The sequence below is a fragment of the Colossoma macropomum genome, unplaced genomic scaffold, assembly GCF_904425465.1.
Source record: "Colossoma macropomum unplaced genomic scaffold, Colossoma_macropomum, whole genome shotgun sequence".
Lineage (NCBI taxonomy): Eukaryota > Metazoa > Chordata > Actinopteri > Characiformes > Serrasalmidae > Colossoma > Colossoma macropomum.
Window position 1 is genome coordinate 251,249 of NW_023494800.1, and position 13,752 is coordinate 265,000.

Genomic DNA, 13,752 nt, shown 5'->3' on the forward strand with positions numbered 1-13,752 from the left:
TTATTAATCAGTATTAAGCCCTCGGGGAGATCCTGTACCACTGTTTATAGTAGGTTTCTGCGCAAAACCATAACAGAGCATATCAGAATATTTAAGGATTTATTATTAAAAAACTTCCTGGTTTAAATTATAACTTCAGGAGCACTCTGAAAGAAGACCATGGGGCAAAATAGTCCCCAAAGAAAACTTATTATTTCAGATGTTCCACTATTTTCATCATCAACATTCCATATAAACTCAGAAGACTCGTGTAGGTTCACTGGTGGTTCTGGATAGTAAATAAAATGTCTATATTTGTGTTGTAGTCATGGCGACCCCTGGTTCCTATCACCACCACTGTAAAGACATCTGAACCATTTCACACCAAACCACTCTGAATCTCTCTGTTTACATCTCACACACTGAATTATGGGGGAATTTTGATAAATTACTGGAATACTCTAAACTTTAACTTTAAATACACTATGTGTAACTGGCAGCCATTCCATTATCCTCTTACAGTGTATTTCTGAGTGACAACTACAGAAAACTCACTCACTACTATAAACACTAAGCATGCAGTGTGTTTTAAGAGCTCTGGACACTGCAGACAGTCTCTGAGCACCGGACTGAAAACCCTGACTCAGCTAGGAATATATAGTAATGTTAGAACAGTGTAGGTCGTGTTTTAGGTTATAAAAATATAAAAACTACTGGACAACATTTGACTCAAGAGCACAAAACACAAACATAACGTCAGTGTTTAACTGTAAAATGTATTTAATACATGGTTTTAAATATGACAATCAGCAGAACCGAGTACTGTACAGAGACTCTGACGCCAGGCTGAAGCGAATGGTCCTCAGTCCTTTTCCTGAACTGAACCCGTCAGAAGAGACGGATCTACCGTCCTCAACGTCCACCAGGCTACTTGAATTTCCTCTTCTTCAGCAGCGCATCTCTGAGAGCAACCTGAGGAAAAAAAAACAACATGAATCACAACACAATCAGCGCTGCGTTAAACGCTGCTGGCTGTTTCTGAAACAGACTGAGAGAAATGAAAGAAATCAGAGTGAAGGTCTGCACACGCTGAAAAACGCCATCACTGAGCTCAAATCCTGGAAACGTATTAACAGAAACATCCTAACTCTGAAATCTGATCTATTCAGTCTCCATGATGACTGAATTTCAGACAGTATCTATTCCAGAATAACAGCTCCTACCTTCATAATCTCATCATGAACTCCAGATAAGAAAACAGCATCACACAAACATCCTAACTAGACTAAACCTCCTAAATCCTGTCCTAACTTTAGGATGAACCCCAACAGGGTCCTCACTTCTGTTTAAGGTCCGTTTCTATGGTTTTTAGGCAGCTGTGTCAGCAGCATAGTTCACTACCAGCATAATGAGCTCCATTTATTTCTACTGTAAAACGCTGCTTTCACTGGGAGATGATTTTCTTTTCTAGCTCTGCGTTTTAAAGATCTCAGACGCTGCAGACTCGATCTCCACCGCCCCTCTGATCACCTTCGTGTGTTAATGTTGATGATGAAATATTACAGTGATGGTGGTGAATAATGAGGAGACGGAGCTGAACGTGTGTCTGTTTATTAGGAGGAGTAACGTTAGCGCGCTCGGCTAAAGCGTTTGGGAAATGGAGACTGAAACTGGGGAGCGGCAGCACTCTGATAAACAGCAGGGGGCGCTCTCACAGTATTCACTACTTACAGTTTATCACACTTTAGTTCTGTTTGACCTTTTTTACAGCAGTAACAGCAGCTTAACTCACATTTTAACACTATTTTCATTATATGTTTGCGTTTCAGCTGTGTGTGTATGGTCGGTTGCTAGGCAACAGGCATGACAGTTGATTGTCAACCTCGATTGAGCAGGTTAAGATTTCCTAGCTGGAGATAAGATGCTGTAAGATACAATAAAATGTCTAAAATTAAGATCAGATTTGCTTCTGTAATATGAAACATCTTATCTTGCCCCATCAGATTTTAACTTAGGATCATAGTACAAACAGGAAGCTTCTCAAAATAAGCTCCTGCTCTTCTAGAAATCCAATAATGGCCTTAATCTGATCTAAGAAATCAGAGTCTGCTGTTTACACTATAAAACCTACTTAGCCTTCTCAAAATTGATAACTGGTCCATATTTAGTTCAGCAGATGTGCACAAAGTACTGCGGCGTATTCAGCCGTATCAACACAAATTAACACTGATATTAGTCCTGGAAATGTCCTGGAAAACACAGTGTAAAACATGAAAAATATTTGTATGACTCTACAATCAGCGATCAGACCTAGCCCTATCTGAGAACTGGGTGTGGCCAAACATTCTGATGACCACACTTGATTGACGGCTCTCAGGCCAACACTCCCTGCTTGTCTTCTTGTAAGACACCCTCCCAACCTTAAAGGTAAGGGTGGAGTGTTTAAGGTTTCAAACTACTTTAAAGCGGGAACTCCACCGATTTTTAACATTTCTGTATAAATAAGTGGTTAAGATGTAAGCAGAGCGGTTCAGAGTGGTTTGGTGTGAAACGCTCCGTTCGAGAGAAACTTACAGAGTCAGAACTGTTCTCAGTGGTGGTGATAGGAACCAGACGTCCCCCTCTAAAAGCTCCCTCACAGAAAGTTCCTACATGAAATGGTTATGAATTCACTGCCTGATGACTGAGACACTGTTTTATGATAGTTTAGAGAACTTAAACTCCATTCATGGTGGAGGGATACATGCAGGGCGCTGTGAGGCAAAATAGTCCCCAAAGAAAACTTATTATTTCAGATTTTCCACTATTTTCCATCATCAACATTCCATATAAACTCAGAAGACTCGTGTAGGTTCACTGGTGGTTCTGGATAGTAAATAAAATGTCTATATTTGTGTTGTAGTCATGGCGACCCCTGGTTCCTATCACCACCACTGTAAAGACACCTGAACCATCTCACACCAAACCACTCTGAATCAGTCTGATTACATCTCACTCACTGAATTAAGGAGGAATAAAAATCACTCACTGTAACTCTTCTTTAATGCACGGTGAGGTAAAAACACCCAGCAGACTGAGCTCCTGTACCTGTTTCTCTCTGAAGGAGCGTTTGCCTTTGGTCCGGACGCTCTGGCTCTGCTTCATCATCATGAAGTTCTTCTTCTTCCTCTTCTCCTTGTTGCTGGTGCTGGCGTACGGGTTCAGCTTGGTCTTCTTCTTCACGAACTCCTTCCTGTCTGTCCGGCCAGCCTGGGAAGGGACGACAACACGAGTGATGAAAATGCATGAACAAAAACAGCCACAGAGTCAGAATACAGCTAAATACAACCGACATCACAGCACACAAGAAAACACAGGAAATACACAGTAAAATATTTAAATATTTCTAGGCTGCTAAACCTGAATGTTATTCAAGCAGAAAAGTCTGAATGAGAAGCAGAAGAACTGCACAGCGGAGCAGAGAGTCCAGACTGTGAGACCAAATAAACCACATTCACGAGTGAATTACACTGTAGAAACATATAAAAACACCAGGTCTCACTGATAGAAAGAAACACTGCGGTGTTTCACTGTTCTCTCATTACACTTAAAAAGGTGGTTCTTCAAGGGTTCTTTAGTGAAGAAAATAGCTCTATTTAGAACCATGAATATTCAGAGAACCCTTTGCATGATTAAAGGGTTCTCTGCATTATGAATGTGTCCTTCAGACTGATGGAGAATCTGCTGTAGATGGTTCTATATAGAATCTTTTTTTGGGTTGTTCTATTGTTATGATGTCAGGCTTGTTACTATAGAAGAAACATTTTGATGCCATATAGAACCCTTTTCATATAATCCATCTACAGCATCTGATATGTTTTACAATCTAATTTTCTCAATTTCTGACCTCTATATTGGCTCAGCTATACTGTAAATGAGGGTCTCTGTCAATTAGTTTAAATAAAGGTTGATTGATACTTAATTTGCAATAACATTAAGAAAATCAAGTCGTCAGTTTCCCCAGCATTGGGCTGTGGAGCAGTGGAACTGTGTTCTCTGGAGTGATGGAGCTCCATCCAATACCTTTGGGATGAGCTGGAGTGACCCAGAACTGACCATCCAACATCAATACCTGACCTCACTAATGCTCAATCAGATCCTCACAGCAATGTTCAACATCTAAAGCCTTCCCAGAAGAGTAGAGGCTGTTACTGCAGCACAGACTCACTATTAACACCTTCATTTCAGAGGAAGCTCTGGAGTCGACAGACCTTCGGACAGATCACTGTAGTATATGTAGTATATGCTCTCAGAGTGAACATGTAGACACTGGATTATTCTTATTATATACAGGCCTATTGTATGTATATATATATGTATATATATATGTCATAGTGACAGTGATTTAAATTGTGTTTATCTTCTTTAAATTGAGCTCCAGGCCTGTTTTCTCAGCAGGAAGATCCACATGAGCACTGATGGGCTCTGTGGCTGCCAGTCAGTCATGTTTGTGTTGTTGTGTAAACAGCACACGGTTGGTTCCAATTTCCCTACAGCCGGTTCACAAGCTGTTATTAGGATAGATTTCCCCACTTAAAACTTAAAAACACAAACATTGTTGAAAATACAGGATATAATTAAAACTGCAACTCTCTCAACATGAAAACCACTCACTGTTCAGTCCTACATAAAACCAGCACTAACTGAACTCAGTGAAAACATGGATTTAGGTTAGATGGGACAGTCAAATAAAACGCTCCGTACTGCTGGCTGATGACCCAGGCGCTCTCATTGAGAGGATAACAGGAGAGCTCGGATTTTAAAATGAAAAACAGCTTAAAGACGTCTTCTCTGATTATGGTGGTGTAATAAGTCACGTGTTTCTTCCACAGTGTTCTCACCAAAGCTGTGGCCAGTCTGGTCTCCTTGTCAGATTTGGGTTTCTTGTGTAAACGCTCGATGTCTCTGAGTGTGAGCAGCTCCCCTCTGAAACACAAACACGCATCAATTCAACAGAACTGTCTTCATTTCACCGACAGTGTGTTAAACATTTACGGTAAATACAATAAAAATAGGCTAACAAACAGTTTTAATACATTAACCTGTTAACTGTGGCCCGATTTTAGGCTGAAACGGCGTACCCACAGTAAAGGGGGCGCTGTTCCCACAGACTTTGTTCTACAGTCCTGATCTCGGTCTCATTTGAAAGAAAAAACTCTCAACTGTCAGAATAACTGTTGAATTTCTGACTCAGAGTAACAGAGTCTAGAACGGAGGAGTTTATTTCCTCCTGACTCTCTGATCTCTACTCTGATCTCTGACTCTTGCCGTGTTATCAGACCTCAGGTTTCGGATGATGGTGTCTCTGTGGAGGCGGAGAGGCTCTGAATGTGAGGACACACAGATTTGCTAGTGTTTGATGATTCAGTGTTGACATTACAAACAAGACGATCGTAACTGCTGTGAATAACAGATCATAAAACGGTTTGAGGGAATCCTGAGATTTAAAGTTTTCTAACTGTGCACTGCATCACTATATTACTGGACGATTTGATGCATAAAACTGAAAGTGAACACTCTGATGGTAGTGTGCTGGTCCAGTGATCCAGAACAGGTTAAAGGGCCAAAATCCAACATTTTTTCCCTCACTAAGCTTGAAGTTCTGAGTTTTTGTAAGAAGAGTCTAATATGATCATTTTTCAACATCTTTTTATCATTTACAACTAAAAGAGGCTGTTTTTGTTACTGTGCCTTTAAGACTGATATATGTAAATGTGCTCCGTTCTGATTGGCTGTGCCGCATTCAGAAAGCAGTCTGGGCTGAAACACTCAAACTTCAGTGTGAGTGGGCGGGGCTACACTGCTGTAGGCTGAGTAGGTGGCTGTAAACGTGTTGGATTTTGTGCCACAGCAGCAATGAATTCAAAATAATTTGAACTCTTATTTTAAAAAAGTGAGGAACACACAGTTTTCCATAATACGGGCCCTTAAAGAAATCTACGCTACTGTTTAAAAGGCTGGAATCAGTGTTCTAAATTTGGTTCCAGATAAATCTGTCTCCTCCACCTTCACTGACCAGCCAGCCGGTCCAGTCTTTCGTCCCTCACTGTTATAACGACTCTATAATAATATTCCTTTGTTTTCTATGCAGTTAATAACTCTTAGACATGAACATCTTCTTCCTGAGTCAGTGCTTTGCTGTACCTCTCCGTCTCCTCGTCACTGTCAGCGTTCTTCCTCTTCTGGCCCTTTCCAGGCGCTGCGTTGACGTCTTTGGCCATCTGCGCCAGGCGGATCTTCTTGAAATCGTCCTGCGTGAGCAGCCGGCTGGCGCTGACCGCTGCGGCTTTAGCCTTCCTCTCCTCTGCGGGGATACTCTGGAGCTTCTCCGCCTGAGAAACACACAAAAGCTCACTGTAGACTCCGCTCCACACAACCTAACCCCAACATTAAAGCTGCGTTATATATATTTTTAATTTATTAAAGATGAAAGAAGTGTTACAGAGTGAGGACAATAAAAACAGGCTAAAATACGGTGAGTGTGTTCTGCTGTGAGTCGCCTGTAAAGCCTGAAATAAGTCAGAGACCGAGTTTTTCACACCACGTCGTACGTCTTTACGTATTAACGTCACACAGACTCTAAAAGGAGGTCCGGCTCGATGTTTCGGCCTCAAATGATCTCAGAATCAACATCACACTGATGAAGATGTGACGACTATAGTAGATAATTCACTCTCATCCTCAGAGACGCTCCTTCACCGAGTTTAGACTGAGTTCTCTTTGATTGTCTTTCATTCAGCAGATTCATCCACTCAGGAAGAACAACCCACACTACAGAATGTTCTGACTGCAGTTACACATTTCCACCAGAGAGGGCTCCAAATCCCCAAAACCTACACAGTGCAGCTTTAACCTGAGCCATCAACTGACAATAATTTAGCTTTTTTCAAATCAGCTAAGAAGGTCGTGATCATACCTGGTGTGAACATCTGTCTGTGATCTGATAAGATCAGTGAGACGTACAGCTGTTTATACCGTTTATACGTGACCAGTTTTCGTCACCGCCCACATTTACTACTTCAGCCTCTCAGTGCACGTGTCAGACAAAAATGTCCCATAAATCCTTCTTCATGTAAATATACATTTGTATGCAAAAGTTTGTGCACCCCGATCAAATTCAATGTTGTTGATTTTCTGAGTGTGAATAAGTTACACGTCCTCTACAGAGACTCACTACTGTACACTTTAACACACACTCACTGTTTATTTACTGAATTTAACGGTTTTAAAAATAAACAATGAAATGTGCCTGTGCAAAAGTTATGGCACATTGGATAATCTGTCTTTCATTTTTTTTTACCAAATAGGTTAATCTTAGATGAAAATAATACATGGCGCACTAAAATTTGCAGACAGAACACCATGTTTAGGTGTGTCTCTGTAGAAGATGTGCTAATTTATTTACAGTTAACAACTCCTAAAAGATGGATATGCTTAAGATCCTCACCACTTCTTCCTGATCTTCATCAGAGGAGTGGTGCACATTCACCCACTCTCCGTCATCATCCTCATCCTCACTCATGCTGGCGCTCTCCCAGCCATCTGTGAGGAGGAAGAAGGAGCAAAGTTGAATCATGGGGCTCGAATAAAACAGCCAGCAGAGTTTTGAACCAGCAGATGGTTAAAACTCTGAAGGAGTAACAGACATTTTTAGCAAGTAATTCCTTCAAAGTAAAGGTATGAAAGGCACAGGAACATCGTGAGAGCTTCAGGAGCTTTATGTTACCTTCATCTTCTTCTCCTTTGGGCTCCTCCTCCAGCTCCAGGACCTCGGCTCCAGGGATGTAGTCTTTAGCCTCCAGCTCACCGTAATCCTGGATCCTGGCTTCAGCAGACGACTCTGTGGGCTTCCCCTGGAAAACAGAGACCCACATCAACCAGCGGACCACCACGACGGACCAGAGAGAAGAGGAGTGACCAGAATCAACATGAGTGCTTTTATTTCTGTGTGATGGAGAGACTGACATCTAAAACAGCTGCCGATGCAGATACATAAACACTGTAAAATGTACACAAAGGAATTAAATCTGGATCAGCGTTAGAGACATAATATTTATAATGCAGTAAAATGATTAAATGCAGATATTTTAGTGCATCAACACAGCAACACATGAACATTCTGCTACAATACACAATCAAATATCAATATGAAATACTGGTCTATAAATCTAAACATCTGTCTGATGCTGATCATTTTTTTTTTTAACATCTGCCAATACAGATGTGATTCTGATATCACTGTGCATCCCAAGTTCTATTCATCAAATACATTAAAATGGTCAAATGAATGGACAAAAGAAAAATGAATGAATAAACAAACAGCCTAATGGACATGAAACGCTTTTCAAGACTGATTCAAGACATTGAATCGATTCTCAAAGCCCACATTAAGGAGTCGTTCATAACAGAAAGATTTGTTCACTCCTAAAATAAAACGGGAAAGTCCACCATAAACTGTGCAATGACAGTGGTCTTAACTGTGTCCCACCGGCTGTTTTTAGACACACGTCACTGATTTTGGACCAGAGTTTCTGACAATATCAAAGCTCTGTCGTCTCAAAGGCACTGAATCGTCTGCAGTGGAGAGAGTCGCATTAAACGTTCCTAGAGCACCGAATTTAACTCACGAGGCAGAACGTTATCGTGGCACAGTCTTAAAACACTGATGTAACTGGATGAGCACAAATGTCAGTGGATTAAAAACATCAAACACAAACTGAGCTTTTTCATGTTTTTATGTAAACAGTGCATGTCATCTTATTTGGGCCAAAAATACTAATATTTCTAGGATAACTTTATTATTGTGATTAATTTAAACTAATTCTAACAAAATGAACGCAGTCACACATTTATACTGCATGCATTTCTGCACCTCTCGCTGTTCTGTCTGAGTTCATGACTCCTGTTTATCAGTGAATCAGTGAACGTCAGTCCTTTACTGAGAAAGGTGAGCTGACAGCTCTAATTTCAACCCAATTTAAGTTGTTTTTTTGTATTTTCCTTCCCAGCAGTAAACCCGTTATCTGCACATTAACCCTTACAGACACTCGAGTATTAAAAATAGCCGTAATGCACTTCTGTAAACTTCATTCTCGTCTTTGATGTTTATAAAGCCATAATGAAACGTTTGTTGATGGTACCAGTTTCTTCATTGTTGGCTTTTTCATCAGCCGACGGTAACTTATACACAAACCTACACGAGGCCGAACGGAGACGTGACACACCCGTATGTGTAAAATTACATAAGTGTATAACAATTTAGAAGCAACAATTAAATCTTTCATAAATATTCTCCCATAATAATAACACTTACATTAATAACAATAATAGCGTTTCAGAGCATGTTTCTGATTTGTGCTGACGTTCTCACCCTGTCTTTCCTGTGAAGCATGTGTGGGTTGAGGTCTCTGAACAGCTGGATTAGTCCTCTAGCAGACATCACCACATCTGCAAATCACACACAGGAAGACAGACAGATGAATTTAATACAAAGTAAAAATGTATAATATAAAAATATTTAATATAAAAACATACAATTAACTCTGGTCAGTATAAACAAGCAGCTGCTGTTACGGTGATGATTTTGTTGATCTTATATTAAACAGTTCAGATGTGTAAGAAGAGTAAAAGTCATGCTTTACTCTTGTCTTTATGAGATTTGTACTGGGCGAGATCCTGCAGCAGATCCTCCGACATGGAGAGCGGACACCGCGCCACGATTTCCTTTATGGCGTTAAGGCTGATCCAGAGAGAGAGAGAGAGAGAGAGAGAGAGAGAGAGAGAGAGAGAGAGAGAGAGAGAGAGAGAGAGAGAGAGAGAGAGAGAGAGAGAGAGAGAGAGAGTGAATGTTACCTCAAATTTCAAGCCATACATCTTAAAGCCAACAGACAACATAAAGATGACATAACCGAGTTAATATCAGGCGGCTGAGATGTACACAGACGAGGAAAGAAACTCAAACTGAACTTCCTAAACCTAACCATCGTAGGCTAAAGCGTACTGCCACAGCGGGACATCAGTTACATTTATAGTCCATTTATGTTTCACCTTTGATGGCTCAAAGTAACGTCAGATGTTTGCTTTGACATTTTCACAAAGCCTGTAAGAGCACTGAGCACCAAAATCTTCTGCACAGGCCATGTTTTACGTTTCCTTTTTCAGTAATTGCTCATGTAAAATATATATATATATATATATATATATATATATATATATATATATATATATATATATACACAGACGTGTTATTATATATTCTATATATTAAATACATTTCAAACGTCGCAGTAAAAAAAAAAGTATTTTCAGAATATATCTCCACATTATCCAAACATATTTTTGAATGCATTAATTTAAAAATGGGGAAATATTACATACAGAAATGTTCCAAACAGAAATAACTGTGTGTAAATGTGTTTTCAAATCCATCTGAAAATGTATGTAAATATCCAGAATCCTGTCTGATGCTCTTTACTGTCTGATACCTTTAGAGATGAATTTGTGTTCCAGTATCTTCATTTTAAATCTGATCTAATGATCCTTTAACAGGACAGAGGCGAGTGTTGTGGGTATTGATACTCTGTGAAAATGCAGTTATGATCTGATATCTTGTGGTCAGTGCCGTTCATTCAGTTCATGTATATTTAGTTACACCTGTGATCTTTGTTAAAACTACACACAAGCGAAAAATATAACAACAAACACAAATGAATGCATTTAAAAATATATATTTAACATTTTTGGCCATTTTCATACACTGATATATACATTTGGAATATTTTTTTTCCAAATGTCCGTGTAATAAAATGTGCAGAGGCGTGTTCTCTGTAGAGGCTGTGTAACTTATTCACACTTAGAAAAACTATATAACGTCATTTGGCCAGGGGTGTTCAAATGTTTGCATATTCTGCAGGAGTAATTTGCATATATTGGAATATTACAATGTATAACGGAATGGAGCCGTAGCCGAGTGCTGTGACGCTGTATGGCGGGTCTGTAGTGATTCCCACTCCTGCTGTTCAGTTCAGTAACCAGTAAGAAAATCTGTAAACAGAGGAGCTTCTCACCCGACTGTCATGACCTCTCCTGAATTCCGGTCGGTCACAAAGTTGTTGGCGATGGTCATAATCACCGGCTCAATGATCTGAGAGGGATCAGAGGAGGATCAGACCGTTAGGACACTGTGTGAACTCCACAGTGCAGGACTTTCTTTTTCATAAGCCATAAAAAGGAGCAGTGAGTGAAGAAACAGAGGGTCGTTCTCTGTTTGGAGGGGAAACCCTGTCTAGACTAAGAGCTTAAAAAGATGCTTAAAATTATCAGACACAGCTCCAAAAGCCGGTATGTACATTTACACAGTCGACCTGACCAAATAACACTTTTCCCCTGATGATTCTCTGATTTTTCTTTTTCATCCTGTTTCGTACGTATTTTCAGCTCTACTGAACCGCTTCTTTGGGTCGAGGCTCATCAGAGAGGAAGCATCTCAAGGTATGAGAAGGCGAGTCACACTCACTCACTATTTCATTAATTTATTAATAATTTAAATTAATTTATTAAAAACTTCTGTGTGTCAGTGTTATGTGCTTTGATAGCTGGGTAATTAAAATGTAGTCAAAATAATGACCTCATTTTTATTAATGCTTTTAAATAGTTGTACAAGCTCACCTGACGGCCAATGAGTCAGCCAATTTACAGAATCCTCAGTTTTAACCAGAATGTCACTGGAGTCACCGTCACTGGTGTTACACCATATTCATACAACACCAGTGACTGAAACTATGTTTGGAGTTAAGCTCCTTTCTGCATATATGACAATAGGAGATGTTAACTGGCATATTATGGTTGTTTAGTTTTGGGATGAAAAAAATGATTTTTTAAAAATGTATCCATCTGAATTCACCCTGCAGATGGAGAACGACCCAGAGACACTTAGAGAAGCTGAAGGACTAAACTTCACAATTAAAGAACATCCTCCAGTCCAAACTGGGTTTCTCCTGAATTAGCCTCAGAAGTGCCTCATCACTGCACCTGTACTTGTCTCAGGGTGAGTTACCTCAGGAGGAACCAGATGATGAGCAGCCTGAGCAGCACACAGCAGAATCTTTGTAACTTCTGAAAACATTAAGAGGAAAAAAAAACAAACATTTCATCTATTAAGAGTCACAAACTCATCTGAGCCAAAGAAACAGGTCCAGAGCAAACGTTCAGGAGGGGAAGTTACCATGATGACCTGTGACGAGGGTCAGTGCTTACCTCTCTGATGAGGCTGTAGGAACCGCTGGACAAACGGGTAGAAGTTGAAGAGCATAAGCTGCAGAGAAACACAGAGAACCTTTATAATACACACCCACAAAACAGCACTGAACCGCATCTGTTATATTAATAATCAAAAAATGCACTGATTATTTTCATAATTAATTAACCACAATTCTCAAATCTCCCAAAATGATTTACTACTGGAAAAATAAATAAAGAAGCCTTTATGACTTTATTAAAACACAGATAATATTAAAACACAGATAATATTAAAACACAGTGGCAACAAATGGATGTAAATGAGGTTCTGCTTCTTTTGTTAGGCAACGTTCACACAGCAGGTAAAAGTCCAGATCTGGTCTTTTTCTCATATGTGGCACGGCTGTGTTACCTGTGTCAGTGTGAACAGCAAAAAACACAAAATCTGACATTTTCAATTCGGGACAGTTTTCATACGTGGTGCTGGAATCCGATACGTATCCGATATGCAGCAGTGCGACTCGGTCTGAACAGCCAGATTGGACCTGAAGCGACTTTTATGTCAATCCACCTCGACATTCGTCATAATTTCTCACTGCTGAGAGTCAAAACATCTGGGCTGATGTTTCTGTACACGTGTTCGCAGAGATTTTGAAGGAAATGACCGAACGTGAGGACAGCGAGGCTGCAGTGTCAAAGAACAGTTAAAAGTCTGAAAGCGAAGTTCAAGGAAACCAAAAAAAGTGGGCGTGGCCGAATAACGCCTTTTTACAGTGAGCTCGAGCGCATTCTGGGTGATGAGTCCAGCTGTCAGTTATCAGAATTTCTTATCAGCTCCTGTGATGATGAAGGAGATGCAGGTGAACCTCTGGGAGAGGAACTGAATCAGTCAGCTGTCATGAAGACGGACAGACAGAAGAAACGCTCTCCAGCTACTCAGGTTACATTTCCTACAGTTCACAGTGCTGTAACTGCCAGACGCTGTGGGCTGTAAACGGAATTAACCTTCAGCATCTAAACTCTGATTACTACCCAGCTACTATCCAGGGGCAGTCGTGGTCTGGATAGTAGGGAACCAGCCTTGTGACCGGAAAGTCGCAGGTTTGATCCCCTGAGCCAACTGAAGTGCCCATGAGCAAGACACCTAACCCCCAACTGCTCCCCGGGCGCTACCAAAAAATCAGATCTGGGCCGCTTTTACCTGCAGTGAGAATGCAGCCTCAGAGAGCAGCAGGAGAGTTTATTCAAATTATCAACTAATCACTGCTGATTTATCGAGAAGGTAAATTTCAGCAGATTCTACTGAGCACTGCAGACACGTACACTGAGGAAAATAAGTATTCAACACATTCATTTTAATAAACATATTTCCAATGCAGCTCTTCACAGACTCTTTAGACCAGGCCCTGTTATTACCTCAGTAAAACTACACAGCTAAAGAATTCATGACATCCAAATCCATTAAGGGTTCTGTGCAATAAAGTGAAATAACACAGG

The 13,752-nt window shown here is 40.3% G+C and overlaps 1 protein-coding gene across 2 annotated transcripts in view; it reads right to left on the reverse strand.

Annotated features, from left to right (window-relative positions):
• Positions 1–741: 741 nt before the first annotated feature.
• The window catches only part of sdad1 (SDA1 domain containing 1), a 25,171-nt gene continuing 12,160 nt past the window's right edge, over positions 742–13,752 (reverse strand). Inside the window, exons 12-22 of one of the 2 annotated variants that reach the window (XM_036587729.1) lie at positions 12,274–12,331; positions 12,074–12,132; positions 11,085–11,161; positions 9,660–9,757; positions 9,389–9,465; positions 7,745–7,871; positions 7,466–7,560; positions 6,163–6,350; positions 4,860–4,944; positions 3,067–3,228; positions 742–951 (exon numbers count right to left, since the gene is read on the reverse strand). In XM_036587729.1, coding sequence (XP_036443622.1) covers positions 907–951; positions 3,067–3,228; positions 4,860–4,944; positions 6,163–6,350; positions 7,466–7,560; positions 7,745–7,871; positions 9,389–9,465; positions 9,660–9,757; positions 11,085–11,161; positions 12,074–12,132; positions 12,274–12,331 — 1,071 coding nt within the window. In that variant the 3' untranslated portion in view covers positions 742–906. The remainder of the gene's footprint in view (positions 952–3,066; positions 3,229–4,859; positions 4,945–6,162; positions 6,351–7,465; positions 7,561–7,744; positions 7,872–9,388; positions 9,466–9,659; positions 9,758–11,084; positions 11,162–12,073; positions 12,133–12,273; positions 12,332–13,752) is intronic. The other variant, XM_036587728.1, reaches the window with a different exon arrangement.